The following is a 26,206-nucleotide window of genomic DNA, read 5'->3' as shown; positions in this document are numbered from 1 at the left end:
CTCCAATACTAAACTGATATTCCCTTGATGCCTCAGAACATATCCTACAAACTGATCCCTTCTTCTAGTCAAGTTGTGCCACAAATTCCTCTTCTCCCCAATTCTATTCAATACCTCCTCATTAGTTATGTGATCTACCCATCTAACCTTCAGCATTCTTCTGTAGCACCACATTTCGAAAGCTTCTATTCTCTTCTTGTCCAAACTATTTATCATCTACATTACACTTCCATATATGGCTACACTCCATAAAAATACCTTCAGAAACGATTTCCTGACACTTAAATCTATACTTGATGTTAACAAATTTCCCTTCTTCAGAAACACTTTTCTTGCCATTGCCAGCCTACATTTTACATCCTCTCTACTTTGTCCATCATCAGTTATTTTGCTCCCCAAACAGCAAAACTCATATACTACTTTAAATGTCTCATTTCATAATCTAATTATCTAAGCATCACCCAATTTAATTCGACAACAATCCATTACCCTCATTTTGCTTTTGTTGATGTTCATCTTATACCCTCCTTTAAAGACACTGTACATTCCGTTCAACAGCTCTTCCAGGTCTTTTGCTGTCTCTGACAGAATTACAATGTCATCGGCAAACATCAAAGTTTTTATTTCTTCTCCATGGATTTTAATTCCCACCCTGAATTTTTCTTTTGTTTCCTTTACTGCTTGCTCAGTATACAGACTGAACAAGATCGGGGAGAGGCTACAACCCTGTCTCACTCCCTTCCCAACCACTGCTTCCCTTTCATGTCCCTCGACTCTTATAACTGCCACCTGGTTTCTGTTTTATTGGTCATCAGTCTACTGACTGGTTTGATGCGGCCCGCCACAAATTCCTTTCCTGTGCTAACCTCTTCATCTCAGAGTAGCACTTGCAACCTACGTCCTCAATTATTTGCTTGACGTATTCCAATCTCTGTCTTCCTCTACAGTTTTTGCCCTCTACAGCTCCCTCTAGTACCATGGAAGTCATTCCCTCATGTCTTAGCAGATGTCCTATCATCCTGTCCCTTCTCCTTATCAGTGTTTTCCACATATTCCTTTCCTCTCAGATTCTGCGTAGAACCTCCTCATTCCTTACCTTATCAGTCCACCTAATTCTAATTTTCAACATTCGTCTAGAGCACCACATCTCAAATGCTTCGATTCTCTTCTGTCCCGGTTTTCCCACAGTCCATGTTTCACTACCATACAATGCTGTACTCCAGACGTACATCCTCAGAAATTTCTTCCTCAAATTAAGGCCGGTATTTGATATTAGTAGACTTCTCTTGGCCAGAAATGCCTTTTTTGCCATAGCGAGTCTGCTTTTGATGTCCTGTTTGCTCCGTCCGTCATTGGTTATTTTACTGCCTAGGTAGCAGAATTCCTTAACTTCACTGACTTCGTGACCATCAATCCTGATGTTAAGTTTCTCGCTGTTCTCATTTCTACTACTTCTCATTACCTTCGTCTTTCTTCGATTTACTCTCAAACCATACTGTGTACTCATTAGACTGTTCATTCAGTTCAGCAGATCATTTAATTCTTCTTCACTTTCACTCAGGATAGCAATGTCATCAGCGAATCGTATCATTGATATCCTTTCACCTTGTATTTTAATTCCACTCCTGAACCTTTCTTTTATTTCCATCATTGCTTCCTCGATGTACAGATTGAAGAGTAGGGGCGAAAGGCTACAGCCTTGTCTTACACCCTTCTTAATACGAGCACTTCGTTCTTGATCGTCCACTCTTATTATTCCCTCTTGGTTGTTGTACATATTGTATATGACCCGTCTCTCCCTATAGCTTACCCCTACTTTTTTCAAAATCTCGAACAGCTTGCGCCATTTTATATTGTCGAACGCTTTTTCCAGGTCGACAAATCCTATGAAAGTGTCTTGATTTTTCTTTAGTCTTGCTTCCATTATTAGTCGTAATGTCAGAATTGCCTCTCTCGTCCCTTTACTTTTCCTAAAGCCAAACTGATTGTCATCTAGCGCATTCTCAATTTTCTTTTCCATTCTTCTATATATTATTCTTGTAAGCAGCTTCGATGCATGAGCTGTTCAGCTGATTGTGCAATAATTGTCGCACTTGTCAGCTCTTGCCGTCTTCGGAATTGTGTGGATGATGCTTTTCCGAAAGTCAGATGGTATATCTCCAGACTCATATATTCTACACACCAACATGAATAGTCGTTTTGTTGCCACTTCCCCCAATGATTTTAGAAATTCTGATGGAATTTTATCTATCCTTCTGCCTTATTTGACCATAAGTCCTCCAAAGCTCTTTTAAATTCCGATTCTAATACTGGATCCCCTATCTCTTCTAAATCGACTCCTGTTTCTTCTTCTATCACATCAGACAAATCTTCACCCTCATAGAGGCTTTCAATGTATTCTTTACACCTATCTGCTCTCTCCTCTGCATTTAACAGTGGAATTCCTGTTGCGCTCTTAATGTTACCACCGTTGCTTTTAATGTCACCAAAGATTGTTTTGACTTTCCTGTATGCTGAGTCTGTCCTTCCGACAATCATATCTTTTTCGATGTCTTCACATTTTTCCTGCAGCCATTTTGTCTTAGCTTCCCTGCACTTCCTATTTATTTCATTCCTCAGCGACTTGTATTTCTGTATTCCTGATTTTCCTGGAACATGTTTGTACTTCCTTCTTTCATCAATCAACTGAAGTATTTCTTCTGTTACCCATGGTTTCTTCGCAGCTACCTTCTTTGTACCTGTGTTTTCCTTCCCAACTTCTGTGAAGGCCCTTTTTAGAGATGTCCATTCCTGTTCAACTGTACTGCCTACTGCGCTATTCCTTATTGCTGTATCTATAGCATTAGAGAACTTCAAATGTATCTCGTCATTCCTTAGTACTTCCGTATCCCACTTCTTTGCGTATTGATTCTTCCTGACTAATGTCTTGAACTTCAGCCTACTCTTCATCACTACTATATTGTTATCTCAGTCTATATCTGCTCCTGGGTACGCCTTACAATCCAGTACCTGATTTCGGAATCTCTGTCTGACCATGATGTAATCTAATTGAAATCTTCCCGTATCTCCAGCCTTTTCCAAGTATACCTCCTCCTCTTGTGATTCTTGAACAGGGTATTTGCTATTACTAGCTGAAACTTGTTACAGAACTCAATTAGTCTTTCTCCTCTTTCATTCCTTGTCCCAAGCCCATATTCTCCTGTAACTTTTTCTTCTACTCCTTCCCCTACAACTGCATTCCAGTCGCCCATGACTATTAGATTTTCGGCCCCCTTGACATACTGCATTACCCTTTTAATATCCTCATACACTTTCTCTATCTGTTCACCTTCAGCTTGCGACGTCAGCATGTATACCTGAACTATCGCTGTTGGTGCTGGTCTGCTGTCGATTCTGATTAGAACAACCCGGTCACTGCACTGTTCACAGTAACACACCCTCTGCCCTACCTTCCTATTCATAACGAATCCTACACCTGTTATACCATTTTCTGCTGCTGTTGATATTACCCGATACTCATCTGACCAGAAATCCTTGTCTTCCTTCCACTTCACTTCACTGACCCCTACTATATCTAGATTGAGCCTTTGCATTTCCCTTTTCAGATTTTCTAGTTTCCCTACCTCGTTCAAGCTTCTGACATTCCACGCCCCGACTCGTAGAATGTTATCCTTTCGTTAATTATTCAATCTTTTTCTCATGGTAACCTCCCCCTTGGCAGTCCCCTCCCGGAGATCCGAATGGGGGACTATTCCGGAATCTTTTGCCAATGGAGAGATCATCATGACACTTCTTCAAATACAGGCCACATGTCCTGTGGATACACGTTATATGTCTTTAATGCAGTGGTTTCCATTGCCTTCTGCATCTCATGTCATTGATCATTGCTGATTCTTCTGCCTTTAGGGGCAATTACCCACCCCTAGGACAAGAGAGTGCCCTGAACCTCTATCCGCTCCTCCGCCCTCTTTGGCAAGGCCGTTGGCAGAATGAGGCTGACTTCTTATGCCAGAAGTCTTCGGCCGCCAATGCTGATAATTTATCAAAATTTAGGCAGTGGCGGGGATCGAACCCGGGACCAAAGACGTTTTGATTATGAATCAAAGATGCTACCCCTAGACCACGGGTACCTGATACTGGTTTCTGTACAATTCTAACTTGAATTCCTTACAGACGAATGAAAAAACTGTTAGAAGCCGTTCTCTGGGAAGATCAGTTTGGATTCCATAGAAATGTAGGAACACGTGAGGCAATACTGACCCTATGACTTATCTTATAAGATAGATTAAGGAAAGGCAAACCTATGTTTCTAACATTTGTAGTCTTAGAGACAGCTTTTGACAAAGTTGACTGGAATACTCTCTTTCAAATCCTGAAGAGGCAGGGGTAAAATACAGGGAGCGAAAGACTATTTACAAACTGGTTTCTGTACAACCCTGCATAAAGATTGTTGAAAGGAAAATTCAAACATCTTAGATAAAAACCACTAATAATTTAGGTCTCAAGTGATAGACTGACTAAAAAGAAAGAAAATCAAAATTAAAGTAAACTGGAACAACTTTGTCAAGCAGAGCAACTTTGCCACTTTGTGAATAAAAATATCGTTGACATCTTACCAAGTTCCTGGATCATCGCATAAAGATGCCAATGTTTTCACTGCACAAGGCAACAATTAATGAAGGATATGGCACACATTTTACATTTATTTATTGTTTCCTCATCTTTGTCAGTGCTTTTCTTTCAGCTTGTGAAACATGCGTTTTCGGTAGTCTGCAAAAGTCTCACACTGTCCACTAATTACAATGTTGCAGTATATAATTACATTTCAGAATCACTTTAAGAAATAAAATGGAGTGGTATATTTACTACAATAACATAACTTGGCAAAGTTGCTTCAGGAAGCTCAATAAAATGGGAAAACTCTGTCACCATAGACTTTTGCCTCTTTCTTACCTCTTTCAAGCATTTTTTTTTATTTTTTATTTTTTTTTTAATCGAGTATTTTTCGGTCTCTGTACAGGTTTTTAAAATGTCAAGACTCATTTTAATCAAACTGGGAGCACACAGGTATCAAAATTACGATATCAATACACTACAGCTAGCTGTATCTATGGTGATTAATAATCAATGACCAGTGTACAAGCAGAAAAAAAAAAGAGTTCAATATTCCTTGAAGAACAACTTTAAACAAAGTAAAGTGTCTCCATTTAAAGAAACCAGGGTGGCAGACTACACAGAGCAGTGAAGAAGAGGAGGAGATCCTTGAAAAAGTCCTCTTATGTGGGGGTTGGGGAATGCCTCTTGATGCCCTTCATCTACGGCTCATAATGACATATTTCTTGGATTCAGTGGGGAAACAGATTTCACTGGTCATACAGGGTTAATAAAAAGATTTGCACTGATTTTAACACAGTTGGTAAAGTTGCCCTGTTTGCCAGGTAACTGTGCCAAATATGTTTTTCACTTTTTAATACATAAGTAAGTTGTTATCTATCCAGAGATTATGAAACTAGAGATCAAGGTTCATTTTTAGGATGGTTTCAAAAATGTTTGTTGCTTTAGTAGGTAACAAACCAGGCTGAAGAAAAAAAATGTGGCAGAATTGTCCCAGTTTAAGGTAAATACAGGAATCACAAAGAGTAAAATGTAAAAATACAAGATGTTTTCTTATGTAATGATTGGGAAATAAATACAGCAGCATGGGTCAGAATAGTTATGGGTAACAAGGTGAAAAGTTTATTCTGTAGATAATTTATGATTGTATTTGCATTCCAGTGGTACATACTTCGCTACTATAATAACTGAAAACAACCGACCAAGAACAATACACCACAGAAAAATGTATACAATGAAAATTTTGTACTACAATAATTATGAAGATCAGTAGACAAGACAGATACATTAAAAAAAATCATATATTCTGCCAGTGCTTGACCTGTAAAAAAAAGAGGCAGTTCCTGAACTGTGACCTTTCAGAGGGTGTTTTTGAAATTAAGACTTCTTAACATGTTACTTTTATGTTTTTCTGAGCATTTTAAAAGTGTGAATATATTTGTTTTATATTGTGCTTCAACCCCAGCAAAAGTTCTATCATACCAGATCTGAAAATCTGTGGTTCTGGGTTCTCCCTGACACCATCAGAGGTACCGGTACAGTTTACTAGTGCGTATGTACCGTAAAAAATCAAGCTCTGTGCTACGCACTATATATGGTGGACTAATGAATGTTTTTGGAATGGCTCAGTCAACACTTAACCTTACGACCAATGCAACTAATCAGCAATTCAGATAAACTTGTTGCTTATAGTCCCCCATCCTGTGTTACCTAAATGTTTTTGGGCAGAGTTGCTATCGAGAGCCATGTATTTGATCAGTCAATCACTTACTGAACTGATAAGAAATATAAACACTACGAACTGTGCACAGAGAACAAGCCAAATCCATGCAGAGCATGTGAAGTTAAGGTTCAGACACTGAAACAATTGAGGGGAAAATGGGACCCAAATCCTAAGAAATATATTTTTGTAGACTATTGTGAAGACTCAGAGAGTTACTGACTCCTATGAATAAGAAGATACTGACCAGCAGAGATGTTGTATTCCTTGAGAATTATAAAAAGTAAATAATAGAGAGTCATCAACAGTGTACAGCCACTTTAACCATCATTAAGTTTAAGAGATGTAATTCTGAAAAATAAAAAGCAAATGAAGAAGACGAAGAATAAAATGGTCAGGAATGCACAGGCACACACCATGAGGATGAACTTCTAGAAGATGAAGAACATATTTTAAGACATTCTTCTCATGGCTCTAAATCTAAATAATACACTGCTAATGAGATGCATGTAGCCCAATAATTTAATGATGGACGTACAACAGTTGAAGAGGTTGTGAGTAGTCCGAAGTCTTAACAAAGGAAAGAAGCTATGGAAAGAAAATTAGAGTAATTCTTTTCAAAATCAAAAACACTTTAATGGGTTGAAATGCCACAGCGGAATAAGATCATTAAAGACATGATGCGAGTTTTAACATAAAAAGATCTCTAGTGTGTAGCACCAAAAAACAAATCACAACTAATAGTCAAGGGATATTCACAAAAAGAAGGTATAGAGCACAATAAACCTTTTTCTGCCAGTGATCAAATAGGTATCACACAGACAGCCTTTATCCCTTCCAATAAAAGAAGATTTATTAATTCATGCATAGATGTGAAGACAGCTTACATAACTGAGAAATTAAGAGAACGAAATATATGTGATCCCACCAGAAGAAGAAAGGAAATCTTGTCCAGAAAAAAGGAAGATTTGTTGATTGGAGATGAGTACTGATGGACTGAAACAGAGTGGACACTGCTGGAACATATATCTGCATGAAATCGTCATCAAGCTATAAGCTAGATGCCAGTATTTATTACAGACAGAGTATAGAAGAGGTCAAAATAATGGCTATATGGGTGGATGATTTCTCAATTCTTACTAAAGATGAAAAACATAAGAACAATTTTAAGAGACATCTCCAAACCAAGTTTAACATGCATGACTTGGGAAAGGTAAAGTATTACTTGGGCATCCAGACTGTTAAAAATAGGAGGACAGAGCAGTTAAGCACAAGCTAATTGTCATATACAGATAAAATTTTGAAAAAATGGTATATATAACAAAAACCCACTTCCATATTGATGGAACCAGGAGCTAAGTTAGTAGCCAATGAAGCAGCTGTAGAGTGCAATGAAAATTTACTGTATTTGGAGGCAGTAGGTAGCTTTATGTGTCTGTCACCAACTCCAAGGCCTGAAACCACTTTTCCCCACAGTTGTTATGAGCAGATTCTGCAAAAGTGCAAGAGAAAAACATTGGAAAATCATTACAAGGATATTCAAATATCCTAAGAGAACCACAAACTGTAGGTTAAGATACAGTAAAAAGGGAAATATAAACTCAAAGATCATAATGATGTAAACTGGGGAAGTGGATTAGAGAAAATATTTCCACTACAGGGTGTTGTTTAAGATTGATGGAAGGACTTATATGCTGGTCCCACAAAAGACAAAAAAGAGTAGTCTTGAGCACTGCTGTAGAAGCTGAATATATGGTTTTATCACACGCGGTTTGAGAAGCATTGTGGATAAGGACTCTGAGTGAGATAGAGCCTAACATCAGTATGAGCCCAACATCAGTACAAAAAACACCAAGATTTTCTGTGACAAGCGATCTATACACTCAGTCAACAGTGATGTCACTAGTGCCAGAACCAAATACAACAACATTTTATAAGCAACATTTTATAAGGGTTCACATAGAGCAAGAGATTCTGGCTGGTTTACTAAACAAACACTTTAAAAAGTACAAATTTCAGAAGCTAGTGGAAAAATATGGTTTGACTTGGGAAAGTGACATCTGAAATATATACACACTGAAGAGCCAAAGGAACTGGTACAACTGCCTAATATTGTGTAGGGCCCCCCACGAGCATGCAGAAGTGTTGCAACATCACATGGCATGGACTCAACTAATGTCCGAAGTAGTGCTGGAGGGGACTAACACCATGAATCCTGCAGGGGTGATCATAAATCTATAAGAGTACGAGGGAGTGGAGATCACTTCTGAACAGAATGTTGCAAGGCATCCCTGATATGCTCAGTAAAGTTCATGTCTGGGGAGTTTGGTGGCCAGCGGAAGTGTTAAAATTCAGAAGTGTGTTCCTGGAGCCACTCGGTAGCAATTCTGGACATGTGGGGTGTCACATTTTCCTACTGGAATTGCCCAAGTCCATTGGAATGCACAATACACATGAATGGATGTAGGTGATCAGACAGGATGCTTACCAATGTGTCACCTCTCAGAGTCGTATCTAGACATATCAGGGGTCTGTATCACTCCAACTGCACATGCCACACACCATGATAGAGTCCACCAACTTGAACAGTCGCCAGCTGACATGCAGGGTCCATGGATTCATGAGGTTGTTTCCATACCCATACACGTCCATCTGCTCGATACAATTTGAAACGAGACTCATCCAACCAGGCAACATGTTTCCAGTCATCAACAGTCCAATGTCAGTGTTGATGAGCCCAAGTGAGGCATAAAGCTTAGTGTTGTGCAGTCATCAAGGGTAAACGGGAGGGCCTTCCTCTCCGAAAGCCCATTTCAATTATGTTTTGTTGAATTGTTCACACGGTGACACTTGCTGATGGCCCAGTGTTGAAATCTGCAGCAATTTGCAGAAGGGTTGCAGTTCTGTCATGATGAATTCTCTTCAGTTATCGTTGGCCCCATTCTTGCAGGATCTTCTTCCAGCTGCAGCGTTGTTAGAGATTTAATGTTTTACCGGATTCCTGATATTCATGGTACACTCATGAAATGGTTGTACGGGAAAATCCCCATTTCATCGCTGCTTCGGAAATGCTATGTCCCATCGCTCATTCGCCGACTGTAACACCACGTTCCAACTCACTTAAATCTTGATAACTTGCCACTGTAGCAGCAGCTGATCTAACTGCACCAGACACTTGTTGCCTTATGTAGGCATTGCCAACTGCAGCAACATATTCTGCCTGTTTACACATCTCTGTATTTGGGTATGTTTGTCTATAACAGCTTCTATGGCGCTTCGGTGTATTTCGTGGTGTGTGTATGTCCATCTGTGGCAAATGTATGACTTCTCTGTGGTGTTGTCTTGACAACCATATGTGCAAATTTTACGTAATGATGAGTGTTAAAATACAGCTTTGATTGTTCCAGCAAATTAATATTCAGAATTACTTATGCCCCTTATTATTTCAGTAAGAAATGTGAAAACACATAAATATAGTAGTTTACAATTAACTCAAGGAAGGCTGTTTAAATTCAATTGATTTATTATTTATGGTATTATGTTGAACTTGTTGCAAGTAATTATGGCATACAAACAGTACCTGTAAACAGTCTTTGCTTCAGAACTGTTGAAACTTGGAGCTGTAGCTAGGCAACCTGAACCACGGCCAACTTCTGTTTCATTCATGCCTCCTTTTTCCCTTGATATGATGTTTTTGTCAACACGAGGTGACCCAAGGAATGCAATTAATGCTGGACAGAATTTCTGCCACAAAAATGTACTAAAATGCTTGTTATTATGTATCTGCTGAGGCAAGCTTGAAACAAGTGTGTGTAAGCACTCAAGTAGAAAGACAACACTGTTTCCACAACGACCAACTCTGTAAAGGATGAAAATAATGTTTAAATTTCAAGCACAGTGCATCCATCAACTATTAAATTGTTTATAAATTTGTTACTAACACTTGAGCCTCATCCATTTTGCTACAGATAAACTGCAATATTGGAATAACCTCATTGAAACAGGATACTCCAGAACTGACATCTCCTTCACCACACCTCTTCAAACTGCGGTCGAGTTCCTGAGATTCTTCTTCTACAAATAAATGTAAAGCATATAATCAGTGCTATATTTTCAAAGTAACTTTCAAACTATAACTATCAAAGACCTACAAAGCAAGCAATGAGAGATATAAATGTGATATGGTTCAGGTAGTTTAAAATGGGTTTGGGGAAATGGGGAGGTGAGGACGGTCATTACATATTAATTTTTCTTACACTACATATTCAAACACATTTATCCTGCTTAAAAGATGATAATGTAGCTCACTAAAGCCAGTAAGGACTTCTCAAAGAGTCAATTCTGGTTGACTTTGGCTGATACATCTGTGACATAGCATGAACTGCAACAACCACAATGTTTCCTCCGTGTGCACTATCTGTACTGCAGTCACAACTTTGTTAGTTTTAGAAAAAAGTTTTAAAAATTTTGGTATATGCCCTTTTGGTGTTATAAAGTTCACCTTAATCAATGGTTTTTCTTCTTTTTATATTAGTTATAACCGAATAACTCACTCTCTGATGTCCTTTGGTTCTAAGTTGTTTGATACAAGTCGCACTACGTACGTGTATTTCATCGCACAATTGTTTTCATCAACCCATAGTAATTTGCCACTCTTTGGTCACAAAATTTCTTCCTTGGTTACATGAAAAACTTTGTTTCAAACTATTATTGAGTAATGCCATCAAATATATTAGTTTCTACCAACATGTAGTAAAATACCTATTGTATCTATCATGAATTGTGTATTTAAGTTTTCATTTTGAAGTTGGCTCTTTGTAGATATACTGCAGCCTACTTCTCCTTTTGTTTATTATACATCTATTACATTAACCTGATTACATGCTCTGGCTATGTTTCAAAGCTTATTATTTTAGATGATCTAGGTTTCTAGAGCCAAACCCATTTTCTAGTGTTACTGTTTAAAGGATGTTATTCATGTCTTACAGTGCACTTTACTTCAATTTCAGAAATAATGCTGCCATTTGAAGATAAATTCCAAGATAATCAGATAAGTTTCATTTCTCAGATATGTTCTACCAGTTGCCCTCATCACCAATGATGTTTACCCATTTCCACTTTCAATGTTAACACATGACATCATCGTCTTCTCTTAATTAAATCACTTTCACCACCAGCACTGCACAGAGATCTGCACGATTCTCTTTGTGGAAACAATGAGACCACTGACCAACAATCAGGGTATAAATTAACATCAAAATGTGGTTTCATTCAAATATGTTTACATAAGCATTACATTACAAGATTTTGCACTGGGTGATATTTTTGGAAACTCTTCAGGATGGACCGTTTTCATCATAATTTCACTTGAATTGTTTACAAATGAATCACTGTCATCATCAAAATCATTGTCAACTAAATTAATGTCGCTCTCATTTTTACTTAAGACATTCCTCTAAAAGCTTTACGCTCTCTTCCTCAGAAAGGAATGTGTGTGAAGAACTAGCCATTTCAATCCCTACTAACTCAAATGTAATAATTACAACCTCCCTCTCAACACAACTGCTACAGTTCAACACAGACTTCCCTAGATGGCAGTACTATACAGCACTGATGCCTTATACACTCATATTTGAGAATGTGGGATGTGAGAACTATGATAAATCATGTTGAATGAGGTTCGCCATCAGAGAAACAACATTCGCAATGTCAAGTGCCACTCGCCGTTAACACAGAAATTGGATGATTTTTTTCAGTTCCTACCAGAATGAATTGTCCTAGACCACACATCTCCTTTCACAGCTGGAATGGTGTTCCTGCCCTCTGCATATGCATTTTATTTTCACGGACAACAACTACTTTCTATTTGATGTCTGTTACTTCAACACTAAATAATTAACTTGTAATTAATTTCAGGAGGCTCTCAACAGTTAGAGGTGCTTCCCAAATACATTATAAACTACTAGAAGCCATTTTGTAACACAAAAATCTCCTTTGTGTTTACTCTGATGAGATAGCTTTCACAGAATTTTAATATAATTGTTGTGGCTTCTATTATCTAACATCAAGCGTGAAATCTACTATTTACTTATTTATTTATTTGTATCTGACCCTGCGATACATAAAGATATAGGACAATTGTACATCAACTTAGATTCTTTTTAAACAGATACATCAACAGCAAGTCTATAAATTACTATACTTCAAACATGATTAAGTTTGGCTTCCATTTTAAACAGGTTTTAATGCTTTACCATTCTGAGGGTGTCTACTAGGTTGTTGTGCAATTGCATTCTACTATGTATGACACTTATGAAAGAATACTTTCACATGTGAAATATACGAATGTTATGGCAGTTTCCTGTTCCATGACTGTGTACACAACTGTTTTATTGGCAAACCAGGGGAGAAGCCCTGTGCTGCTCAAGTACCTATTTACAACTGTGTATCCAAGCCCGTAACATGCAGCCTCTGGCTCTGTGCTTAATGTCCATGACATCATACAACCTGGACTACTTGTCGTACAATGATATAATATTGTAGGTACATTCAGCAGCATATGTGTATAGTGTCTGCAAAACTCATTGCGAATAAACTTAGTAGCAAAAAACTAATAATTTAAATGTCATACATGATGTTGCAAATTTCAATGCATCTCATTGCTTATAACATCATATCTCCTGAACTATGCGTCACACAATGATATGATTTTGCACTTACATTCACTGGTATATGTGTATACTGTCCGTAAAATGTTTTGTGAATACTGTTAGAAGTAATAAATTATAATGTCATGTCTCAGATGGTAGTTTTACTGCATGAACAACAGAAAAGTCATAAGCAATAAACACTTTTCCTTTCATCATTCCATATCAGTTGTCGATGAGATTTTTTTTTTTTTTTTTTTTTTTTTTTTTTTGCATAGGTTTGAAGTTATGTGTAGAGTGTGTTGCAAGTCACTAAGTGCTCTCATCCTCAAATACTGGATGAATAAAGTCTGGAAATCCACCCACTGGAGGTTTTTTCAACTTGTCCTTAACCCCCACTCCTCTGAGAAGTGTCGCCTGACAGTAATATATACATATCATCAGGTTACCTTCCATTCAGAAGGCTGTTGCACTCAGCGACTGTTATACTGACTTGTAAATAACAGAATTCAGTTATCAGTCTTCCTTTTTAAATTTTATTGGGAGATCGAGATTTCAGCTAGAAACTAGCCATTCTCAATGCACTTTCATTTTTGATCAATGCATGTAATGCCTGTTGGTCGGCTGAAATTTGGTCTAGTGCTTTTGGAGGAGATATGGAACTGGCGGGCACGCTTGCGCACGCCCATCCCCCCCCCCCCCCCCTCCTTCCCTCTACACACACACACACGTACATTTAAATTAGATGTATGGATTCCAAGGGCCAAAGGTATTTTATTACAAAAACTAATCCATGATTTCATGTCTACATGATTCAGGATTTTTAATACAGGGGAATAATGAAGACTGTAACTCTAGTGTACCAAAATATTAATTCAGTACTTCACTGTAGGCTAAATATACTAATGATACAGTTGTAATGGTTAGCTGGTACTCACTTTCAGAAGACACAGTTCGTAGTACTTCTGATAGAAAGTCTTAATGCAGAAAATATTAATTCTAGCTTTAAGAACAATGTGTTACTAGAGTGGTAAGAGAGATTGGTTGGAAAGACTGGAAATTTTTTTTTTCTTTTTTTTAGATCCACCTGTTACGATGATAAGGGCAGGCCAGGATCACGGACAAGGTGCTAGAGAGATTAGGAGGTAAAGACAGTAAATTCATAGATACTGTCTCTAATCCAACTGAAAGATGACAGAAGAAACAGAGAGGGAAGTAAAACTTTTTTGCCCCCTGTTTTTTCATTATTTTCTATCTCTAATTGCTTTGTTCTTTCCATCTTCCACTTCTCTTCTTCTTTTAATCCATCTTTACTTCTCACTCTGTTCCTTTCATTGCCGTGGAATTGAAGTTGGCAAAGTGTTTACCAACATATAGCCTTTGACCCCCAATCTCTTCACTGTCTTCTCCTACATCTTTGTCTCCCAACCTTCTCCAATCATCTCTCTTTTCTCCCTGATGAAGGAATGTGTAGTTCTGAAAGCTAGGATTTCCACTTTTTACTTTTAGTGATTCTATCAACTGTTCTACGAATTGTGCCTCCCGAATCCAAGTACAAGATGCAAGGAAGTACCCACACTTTTACATGCATTACAGTCCTTGGCTACACACATACATGCATATTTGCATATTTTGTAAGGTTATCTACCCACCTTCCATTAGTTCAACATCTCAATTCACCTGGATACTTGTCCCACCCACCAACATTTCATATTCATTTCAGTCATAATTAAGCCTCCAACTCCAGCTTGTTCCCTGATCTATCTGTTTGCTTTCCTGTTCTTATAAATACTTTCAAACATGCATCTAATCACTAATAATGCTCACTAAATGACATTCAGGTTTTGAATGTTTTACTCATAAAAAGTCAATTTTGAATGTTTTGCTCATAAAAAGCCAATTTTGAATGTTTTACTCATATAAAGTCAGTGTCTCAAAACTTCCCTTTTCAAATGCACTGGAATTTTTGTTTACAAAATTGTGTGTAGTTGGTCAAAATACTCAAGGTCACTGATGCTCTTCTGTTTATTGCTTTTGCTGTCCATTTAGTAATTGTCTCACTTCATTTTTAATTTGTACAATTCTATACTTGATATAATGATTGTGCATTGTTTTAGTCTCTTTATAATTGATTTTCATGGCAACTTTCGATCAATCTCTAGTAAGCTCTTCCATTTGTTGTTGAAGGTTACCACAAGCAGTGCAATGTCATCAGCAATAGATAGGTATACATCCTCCAGTTTTTGTGTCAAAATGAATGATCCTTTAAAATCTGAGTGTGCAACTGCTGAAATCTTGATTCTTCACCTGATATTTCACTCATACAGCTTTCAGTCATCTTACGAGTAGCCAATGGACTGAAACTACAGTACTTGCTATGGCCTTTTAAATACGCAGACGACACCATTACACATGCAGCCTCAGATACACCAGAGGTAGAGGTGTCATTCAGTGGCAAAGAGCAGCGCATAAACAGAATGTATGGTTAGTTAGTAGATTAATGCTGGGATATCAATATTTTGTAGTTGCTGTACTGTAACAATGTCCTTAAGTGTTTATTAACGAAAGTGCCAAACTCCATGTTTGGTCCAGGGTGAAACCTTTATATCTGTTAATGAAATTTTGTGCCTAATGAATTTCTACTGCTTTCTTCATGATCAAGTCTCAAAAAGATGAAGTTGACGCTAAAATTTTGACATCATTATACCACATACAGTGACAACTGTCAGATCAGTGCTTTGCCACAGTTGATTTATTGGGCTATAAGAACTAGATTTGATTTTTAGTGTTCTATGCACCTTTCATGGATCATGCACAGTCTGTCAAATATATGAAAGGATACACTCATAGGGGATCTTGTAAGCTGCAGCCTTGATGAACATCAAACCATCCTTGACAGAACCCAAAATGGCTGCTGTCTTCAGTGCAGGGCAAAAAATCACTTTCAATTTGTTCTTGGAGTGGATGACGACAGGATTCCCGCATACAGTGGGAAAGCCACGGATTCAAATTCCGTTATTTCATATTTCTCACTTCTGAAGTCTACCTTAGATTTCGTTAATATCACCTTACATATCTGTTGTGGAGAGTCAACATTGCTTCAAAAACTGCTTTTAAATATAAAAGCTCATCTGCACATCGTTCCCTTTAGTGATGCTATGTGCTCTGTGAAAGAAAGTTCTGAGAACATCCCTCATACAGTAAGGGTGGTGGTAGCTATTTGCATGTAATACAAATCCATGTGAGTTATACAGCTTGTTCAAGGACGAGAAAATTAGAAAGAGGAGATTAGTGTTTAATTTCCCATCGACAAAGAGGTCATTAGAGACGGAGCACAAGCTTGGATTAGGGAAGGATGGGGAATGCAATTGGCCGTGTCCTTTGAAAGGAACCACTCCAGCATTTGCCTGAAGTAATGTGAACAGCTTGTTCAAACATGTTTTCGCTTGACTTATTTTTATCTGATAATTTTTTTAAAAATTTTTATTTTTACTTTGAGGAAAGTCACTGGAATCTGCTAGTTTGAAATGAATACTATTTTGGAGATGTGCTGATGACACATTTGCACTGTGCGCACATCCTGAAGATACGTTCCAGGGATTTTGAAGCATCTATATATCTATATTGCATCCATGGAAATATTCAATTGTCACTGGTAACTGAAAAGCTGGGATGTTTTCCATTCTTTGATGTTTTCATTCAGTGCAAAGAGGAGGGAACATTGGGACACACATTTTATAAGAAACTGACTTCTAGGGACTTCAAGTCTCCTTGTCTAGGATCTGAGTGGAATTATGATCTTTGGTGTAAATGTGTTCATCATGTTCCCATCTACACACAAAGCAAGGAATCAAGAATCCTTGATTATTCCAAAGAAAATTAAAAATATACCTTATTAGCCACTACTTCCAAAAATTGGCCAATTATCAAAATTCAGGTATTGAAAATTCCTGTTAGCTGCAGGCTGGTAAAAGCAGCAGGATAAGTAGTAGGCTCTTAAAAAGGATCTCTGTTGTTAAAGATCCAGGCAACAGTTTTATTTGAAAAATATCATGTAATCGAGTACATATTAAGCTACATATAGAAGATAAATGGCAGCTATTTAATCTAATTGAGAAAGTAGCAGCCTTTTTAAAAGTAGTAGCTTTACTTACTATTTACTAGGTTACATTTAGCTGAAGTATACACAACTAGTACTAAGTTGTATAGTTATAGTTTATTGTCGATACGTATATGTCAAATTCAAATGTCCCTCGCCTCATCACTGTCCCAATGTGATAGGCAAACGTGTCAAAAAGATCTTGCTGTTTGTCTCCACCTCACGTCAGAGGCATTCACATGTATGCTTTGCTTCGGAGCACAATCACCTGCGATTTGATCACACAGTAAGTACGGCGTCACAGTATTTGTTTGAAGAACAATGAGATGTGGTTTTTGTTTATGGGCTAGCCAATGGTAATGTGCATGAAGCTGGAAGGTCATATGAGGAATGGCACCCAGAAAGAAGCCACTCAAACCCGGAAACATTTACAGAAATTCACCGGAGAGTTGGCGAAACATGCTGAATAGCGGGATATCATGGTGATGCTGGAAGACCTCAAACACAACAGGATGCTGCATCTGAAGAGAGTGTTCTTGAGCACTTCGAGGAAGCACCTACGACAAGTACTCGAGTGGCTGGACATGACATAGGGGTCACTCATTGGTCAGTCTGGGATGTTTTGAGGGATGACGGCCAGTATCCATTTAGTTTCCACCCTGTCCAAGACCTGAATCCTGTGGTGGACTATGAACACAGGCTGGGGTTTTGCCAGTGGCTTCTGCAATGTGCTGCATGAGATCCCGACTTCCCTGCCATTGTGTTGTTTACCAATGAGTGCACCTTCCATCGGCATGGCCTTTACAACACTTGAAACGTTCGTTACTGGGCAAGGGGAAATCCTCACGTCACATATGTCCACGGACACCAGGAACAATTTGGGCAGGCATTGTGGGTGACCATCTGATTGGGCCAGTCCATCTACTTCCTCAACTTACTGGGGCAAATTACCTCCAGTTTTTGCAAGGAACTGCCTGCTGGAAGATGTTCCCCTGGACATATGGCTACACGTGTGGTTACAGCATGATGGGTTGCCCCCCGCCCACACATAACAGTTGTGCTGTGCACTGGTATTTAAATGAACTCTTCAATGGCTGGGTAATTGGCAGAGGTACTCAAAGGACATGGCCCCTGTGATCACTAAACCTCGCACCACCAGACTTTTCCCAGTGGGGATCCTTCAAGGTTCTAGTTCATCCACTTGGATGCAAATCACTAAGAAACAAAGAGGAATTAATGGATCACATTCAACATGCTGCCAATCACATCAGGGCAAAGCCAGGAATCTTTGAAAGCGTTCGTCAAAACACCGTTCAACATTACCAAGCTCATGTCACGTCAGAGGGTCGCCACTTCGAGCACTTGCTTTAAGTGAACAATGTCCTAGCTACAAAAAAGGCCCTTTTCAAGGCTGACACAATTTGTAAAAGACTTTCTGCATATGAACTAACAGCTGTTAATGGGTTTCTTTGATAAGTATTATCATGAAGCTACAACAGATGTGTCAGGACCCTGGCGGATTTGCCTCCAGACCCCCAGAGTGGAAGGCTGGCACGCTACCACCAAGCGTGCGGGCCACCTTGGATACATCATGATGCAGGCAAAGCATTCGTGGCCATGCATTGTCCAGAGCATCCGGCAGCTTGTTTTGTTTTCTTCATATTCTCATTATATTCAATCATGTTAGTTACCTTCCCACAACCTTTCGTTGTCACTTCAGAACAGTTTTATTTTATACAGCATATTCTATCATGTTAATATTATTGTTTGCTTGAAACTCAAATGTTCTCCTAAATAGCTACCTTCTTCCTTTTAAAATTTTTTTTCCTCTTTGCTTTTGTATACAATTTCTCTGGTACTTGAGAAAATGTAGACAGTTCCGTTTTTAGTTCCATTCTGTCCTTGCCAATTCTATTATCTGTTTATTTTCTTATTGGAGAATGTGTTACACACATGCATCATGCTCCTCTTGGCAAATTCCACAACATATTGTGACATAGAAGAAGGTGTAATCAGATGAATGACGAACACCAACATCACTTAACGAGAGCATGGAGCGAACTGCCTCCGGCCCGAACACATACGGTATATATACAGTTACAGAACATTCCAGTACAATGATTCTTGAAATTTGTGAATACTTCTAGAATGTCCTCAAACTGAGTATAGAAATTAAAATTTTTCAGTTCTGGTGTGTTTTGAACTCTCAACCCTCCATGCAACAGTCTAGTAGCATAACCACTACACCACGGTGACTGTGGTACTCAGCTTCTTCTGAGACATTGCTGCCTCCTTAAGAGAACAGTGTCTCAGTGTTACATCCACCTTGCCCAGGAACGAGTCATCAGTCCTGCATATTCCAACTCCCGATGACTTATGTTCGCCCTTACTGTGATCTTAGAACTTCCTTTACCACTATGCTCTTCGTAACCTTTCCACTTGTTGCCTGTTGCTGGAGCTTCGAATTTACCCTGGATTGCAATATCCTTATAGGGCTTCATTCGAAGAATGTGGACCGTATCTCTGATCTTTCGTTGCCTTGAGTCAGGGTCAAGATCTTCAACTTCATAAGTAACATCAGACACCTTTTCTACAACCTTATAAGGTCCATAGTAGTGCCTGAGGAGCTTCTCAGAGAGACCAACGTTCCAAACAGGAGTGAAGATCAAGACAAGGTCACCAGGCTGGTAGACAACAGGGCAGTGGCTCACATCATACCTTCAGCAATCATTTTCTTCAGCCATCAGCATATGGAGTCGAGCTAACTGCCAAGCTTCCTCAGCTCTGGTTAACACCTGGCCAATGCAGTCGTCGTCCACGTCATCAGGATGTAATGGAAAAATGCCATAAATTCTTTGGTGTCTTGTTTGGTGGTGTTGTAGGCAAACGTCACGAAAGGTAGCACCTCATCCAAGTTGCTCTGCTTAACATTGATGAACATTGATAGCATGTCAGCCAAGGTCTTATTAAAGGTTTCAGTAAGCCCGTTAGTTTGTGGATGGTAGGCAGTTGTCATGTGATGAGTAATGTTGCACCAATGGTTCATCTCTGTCACAAGACGCGATTGAAAAACTTTCCCTTGATCTGTAATTAACTACCTTTGGGCAACGTGTTTTAATACAATGTCTTCCACAATGAATTTGGCTACCTCAAATGCTTCAGCTGTTTCCACGGCTTATGTAATGGCATAGCATGTCAGATAATCAGTTCAAACAATAATCCATCTATTGCCACTATCAGACGTTGGAATTTGTCCGAGGAGGTCAATCCCAACACGCTGGAAAGGCGTTTCGGCTGCTGGAATTTGAGTTGGCCAGGCAGTTTCTGAGGAACCACCTTTATCCTCTGGCACTCGCGACAGTGCGACACATAGTGATGGACACTCCTAAATAAACCTGGCCAGAAAAATCTCTTGTGGATCTTATCGTATGTCTTAATAAATCCTAAATGTCCAGCTTCAGATGTGTCAAAGAATTTCTGTAGAACATCTAAGCACGTGTGTTTAGGAATCACTGGTAGCCACCTCTTTCCAAACGGATCAAAGTTCTTCTTGCAAAGTAATCCATTAACTACCTTAAACTGTCCTTTCACATCCTCTGACTAATTTAAGGCAAGCATAATTTGAGATATCTTGGCATCCTTCTTCTGCACAGCAGAGAGATCCTGGAGTGCTGCAAGACAGTCACTATCTTCATCAAAGTCTTGATGGTCTTGCACAGAGTTTCTCGAGAGACAGTAGGCATCTAGGTGTTTTCTCCCACTTTTGTACACTATGGTAATGTCATACTCTTGAAGACGTAGTGCCCACCTGGCAAGTCGTCCTGTTGGATCCTTAAGACCTGTCAACCAACAAAGTGAATGATCGTCTGCAGCAACTGTGAATGGCCTTCCATAGAGATACTGCTGAAATTTGCACATGGCCCAGATCATAGCAAAACATTCTCTTTCTATAGTTGAGTAGTTTCTCTCGGCTTTTGTAAGTGTCCTAGAAACATAGGCTATAGCCTTCACTTTTCCATCCAAAATTTGTACCAGAACAGCACCGATTCCATACCCACTGGCATCTGTGTGTAGTTCTGTAGGTGCTCTCTCATCATACAGACCAAGTACAGGGTCAGTCGTCAGAGCTTTTCGCAGCACATTGAAAGAATCTTGTTGAGCACTACCCCAGATAAATATAGCATCGGCATTTAACAACTCTTGGAGTGGCCCGGCTTTGATACAAAAGTCTTTGATAAAACGACAGTAATAGGAACATAATCGAAGGAAGCTTCTCACATCTCTAATACTTTTAGGAATAGGAAATTCTGTTATAGATCTCACCTTTTCTGGGTCTGGCCACACACCTTCATTTGACTCACGGTGTCCAACTATTTTGATTTCTTTTGCTCCAAAGAGACACTTTCTTAGATTAATTTTCAGTCTGCCTTATTGGAGACACTTAAGAACAGCCTTCAGTCTTTTTACGTGTTCATCAAATGTCTCTGAGAAAATTATAATGTCATCTAAATAACAAAGACTTAAAAGATTATCCATCATCCGTTCAAAAGTTGCTGGTGCATTACACAAACCAAACGGCATGACCTTAAACTCATACAGGCCCTCAGGGGTGATGAATGCAGTTTTCTCACGATCAGTCTCATCTACTTCAATTTGCCAGTATCCCGAGTACATGTCCACGGTTGAGAAAAATTTGCCCCCATCAGTCAATCTAATGTATCATCAATTCATGGAAGGGGGTAAATGTCCTTTTTAGTTATCTTATTAAACTTCCTGTAATCAACACAAAAGTGCCAATTGCCATCCTTCTTCCTGACGAGAACCACTGGTGATGACCATGAGCTCTGCGAAGGCTGAACAATGTCATTCTTCATCATTTTCTCTAGCTCATCACGAATTATTCGACATTCCATTGCTGGCACACGGTATGCTCTCTGGCTTATTGGTTGATGGTCTCCAGGGCTAATCCATTGCTTCACCGTCAATTTGTCTAATTTGCTCTTCGCCTGTGGATTGAAGCATTAAGAGAATTCTTGAAAAATGGCAGGTAGCTTCTTCTGTTGTTTATTAGTGAGATCTGGTGATAGTCAAGTTAGAAGATCTTGTCTCGTAGTGGTAGCGCCAATTTCGCCCACAGACTCGGCATGGGAGGTTTCTATGACGCTCAGCTGTTCGGAAATTAACGGCTCAGCGTTTGCTACGCACGTGTCTTGGAAGGATCTGCAGTTCTCGGCAACAGTTAACTATCCAAAATTCACCAAATCCATTCTTAAATGAGATGACACAGGATGAAATGACCAAGTTATTCTTCAGTGGTATGCTTCTCTTACATTCAATTACAAGATCCTTGGTTGATACATGGCATGACACATGATAGTTACCTTTCTAGCGCTGTCTGCAGGAATAATCACTTCATCCAGCACACACAGTCTCCACACACTCAGATGAGCAACTTCCTGTCCACGGCATCTCATCTCGTCTAGCATAATCTTTGAGCAACCACAATCTATAATTGCCTGAGAAGCTTTCAAAAAGTCCCACCTGAGAATGACATCATGACTACACTCTTGTAAGATGATGAATTCTAAGGGCTGTGTATGGCCACTTATACTCACATGAATGACACATCTTCTGGTAGGTTTTACATATTTCCCATTAGCCACCTTCAGCAGAGATGTTTTGTTGTCAATGAATACGGTTTTCTGCAACTGGTGATGGTACTTCTCCGAAATGACTGAATATGATGCTCCAGAGTCCACAAGAGCTTGGGCTGGTTAGCCATCCATGAGGATATCGACATAGTTTCCAGTCATTTTTGTAGTGATCGATGGTGGAGAATTTTTCTCTTTGGCGGCCTCACCTCCAAGGAAGGTTGCACCCTTTAGTTTTCCGGGTTGCGGCAGCTAGGTGATCGGCTGGAGCTTCCTATGGACACCTGTTGGGGAGCATCCTCTCCAGTGGCTAGCTTGTGGCGATGGTGACCTACTTTGTCTTACACCCACATCTTCTTATTCATCTTCATCGTCCCGGAATTGTGCTGGCTAAGCTCAGTTTACTGTCTTCTGGCAAGGGCATCATCAAATATCTGCCGCCTTTCTTGACAATAGCACAGCACATGTCCCAGCCGTCCACAGTGAAAACATACTGGTTGGTTATCCTGGGTCCTCCAGACGTCAGTTTTCCTTGGTGCCCAAACAGGTTCCTCATGCAGCATTGTAGGAACATAACTTCGCCTGGGCCTCGGCTTTTTCACCGTTTTAAAGGGAAATGAAGGACGAGAGATCGGATGCAATGTCTATTCCTCTTGCTCCCAAGTGCCTTCTGAACTTCCTTTCTCACTATCTGATGAAGAACACTTGTGAAATTAGTTCCTTCCTCCATCACAGACATCGATAAGACGTTTGGAAGCCGTTCAAACTTCTTGCGTGTAATTCTTTTTTGATGCATTGTCTCAATATACTGGTACCATTTTTTGAAGTATACTGGCACCATTTTATGAAGTCGTCTGCTGTCAAAACCTCCTTCAGGAGTAGGGCTTGATACATGTCATCAGCAACACCCTTCAGGAGATGCAAAACCTTATCTTCCTCCTTCATTCTATGATCCACCATTGTACACAGCTCCAAGACGTCTTGAATGTAGGATGCTTTAGTTTCTCCTGGACACTGTGGCCTGCACTTTAATTTATCTTCAGCCCTGCACTTCTGTAGTTGTGTGTCACCGAAATCCTTGTACAGTTCCGCCTGGAATACTTCCCAGCTTGTGAACCTCATACCATTGTTTGGCAGTGCCCTCCAAGAAGAAAAATAAGTTAGCCAAACACACGGTGTCATCCCATTTGTTAAATTTGGCTATCACTCATATACCTTCAGCCACTTGTTTGGATCTTGGCCATCGTCACCAGAGAACCCAGAAGGATGTCTCATGTGGTGGCACACAGTTGCTGTCATTGTAACATCCTCTTCTTCTTCTGTCTCCGACAGACTGTGATCTGTTGAATAAGGCTCCAACTCGGGTTTCTCACTATGTAAATGATGGCTATGTCGTGGCCTGATGGGAGCCACTGTGTTGTTGATAATGTGTGCTATCACAAGTTCCAATACCCAGTGCCTCCACCAGAATAATGTCATGCAGAAGAAGGTGTAATTAGATGAATGACAAACACTAACTTCACCTAACAAAGGTTTATGCAACAGCTGCACATACAAGAGTGCGGAGCGAACTGCCTCCGGCCAGAACACATACGGTATATATACGGTTACAGAACATTCCAGTACAATGATTCTTGGATATTTGTAGATACTTCTAGAATGTACTCGAATTGAATATAGAAATTAAAATTTTTCAGTTCTGGTAAGTTTTAAACTCACGAACCTCCATGTAACAGTCTAGTATCATAACCACTACACCACGGTGACTGTGCTATTCAGCTTCTTCTGCGACAATATGACCTCTGTCGTTTCTGGTGCCATATCGGAACTTTCCCACTGAAAGGGCATTCTTTAATTTGTTCTACTTTCACAGCAAACTCCCTCATTATTATTTTCTGTGCATATCTGTGCAGGTATTCCTACTCCTTGTAAAAATGCAATTTTGTTGGTCCATGGGTTTGAATGTTTTTCATGGAAAATATATATATGTGTGTCTGCTTGTGTCTGTATGTGTGGATGGATATGTGCGTGTGTGCGAGTGTATACCTGTCCTTTTTTCCCCCTAAGGTAAGTCTTTCCGCTCCCAGGATTGGAATGACTCCTTACCCTCTCCCTTAAAACCCACTTCCTTTCGTCTTCCCCTCTCCTTCCCTCTTTCCTGATGAGGCAACAGTTTGTTGCGAAAGCTTGAATTTTGTGTGTATGTTTGTGTTTGTTTGTGTGTCTATCGACCTGCCGGCACTTTCGTTCGGTAAGTCACCTCATCTTTGTTTTTATATATAATTTTTCCCACGTGGAATGTTTCCTTCTATTATTATTTTTAGAACAACAGTGCTATTCTGTCTTAAATGCCCTAAAATTTTGTAAAAATATTTTTAATTTCTCACTCAGAATAAAGCCTACACCTTAACCTCCTACCTGCAATGTCCCTTTGTAATACAAACAGATGTTCTGATAGCATTACACTATACCATTTCCTCTTACTTACTTTGTTTTGCAATTCCAGTATCCTATTTTTAGATCCCAGAATTCTGTAATTTGTTGTATAAAAATAAATAAATAGAAACAGCTGTGTTTTCAAGGGTCATATTATTATTGTATATTTAATCAACTTCATGTAGTAATTTGGGGGAGAGGAGGTGGATGGAGGAGAAGGGCTCAGAAGCAGCTGGGAGTGCCCTGTGGCCTCAAGGTGATGCCCAAGTTTCCTGTGGCCAGCGCTACTAATATTCTTTCCCTCTGTTCAGAATACAGACACTCTAGGAACTTGCACTGTCAAAAGGTCCTCTGAGGACCAAATGGTACACAAATGTGCCAGATCCCAAAAATTTTGGTGAGATTTGCAAAACCTCAGCAGATCTATGATCATAGAAGTTTCGGCCTATGTCAGAGTGCTTCAAAATTTGTGAGCTGATTATGTGTTAGTATAAGTGATAGGAAAATTTTAAGAATGGGCTTGTAATTGTACAATGATGGTACTTATATGCTACTGTAATGCATCTCCTTCAAAATAGTCCCCTTCTGACTGGGCACACCGACTCCAATGTTGTTTCCAGTTTTGGAAAAATTCCTGGAATTTTTTTTCCTGAAATGTATTAAGGATGCTCTCCATATTTTCCTGGATGTCTTCAATAGTCAAATCGCTTCCCTTTCAGTGAAAATTTCAGTTTAGGGGACAGGTAGAAGTCCGCAGAGGCCAAATCAGGGGAATATGGCAGTTGTAGAAGCGCAGGAGTTTTGAATTTGGTCAAAAATTCAATGATGGAGAAGGCATGATGAGCCTGAGCATTGTCAAGATGTAGCACCCTTTCCACAATACTGGCCTTTTCTTCCGCACCTTTTCGTGCAAACGCTCTAGGACACATTTGTAGTATTCCTGATTAATTGTCTGTCCTGCAGGGGTAAATTCATGATGCACAATACCGGTAGAATTGAAAGGAAAAAAAAAAAAAAAAAAATCACCAACATTGTCTTC

At 39.4% G+C, this 26,206-nt stretch overlaps 1 protein-coding gene across 1 annotated transcript in view; it reads right to left on the bottom strand.

The window, feature by feature from the left end:
- Window positions 1–26,206, bottom strand: part of LOC124777374 (brefeldin A-inhibited guanine nucleotide-exchange protein 3) — a 301,163-nt gene that overhangs the window by 235,261 nt on the left and 39,696 nt on the right. The window contains exons 5-6 of the mRNA XM_047252762.1: window positions 10,276–10,408; window positions 9,915–10,193 (exon numbers count right to left, since the gene is read on the bottom strand). Coding sequence (XP_047108718.1) covers window positions 9,915–10,193; window positions 10,276–10,408 — 412 coding nt within the window. The remainder of the gene's footprint in view (window positions 1–9,914; window positions 10,194–10,275; window positions 10,409–26,206) is intronic.

The sequence above is a fragment of the Schistocerca piceifrons genome, chromosome 2 (genome assembly GCF_021461385.2).
Source record: "Schistocerca piceifrons isolate TAMUIC-IGC-003096 chromosome 2, iqSchPice1.1, whole genome shotgun sequence".
Taxonomy (NCBI): domain Eukaryota; kingdom Metazoa; phylum Arthropoda; class Insecta; order Orthoptera; family Acrididae; genus Schistocerca; species Schistocerca piceifrons.
This window is presented reverse-complemented; position numbering and strand designations above follow the sequence as displayed.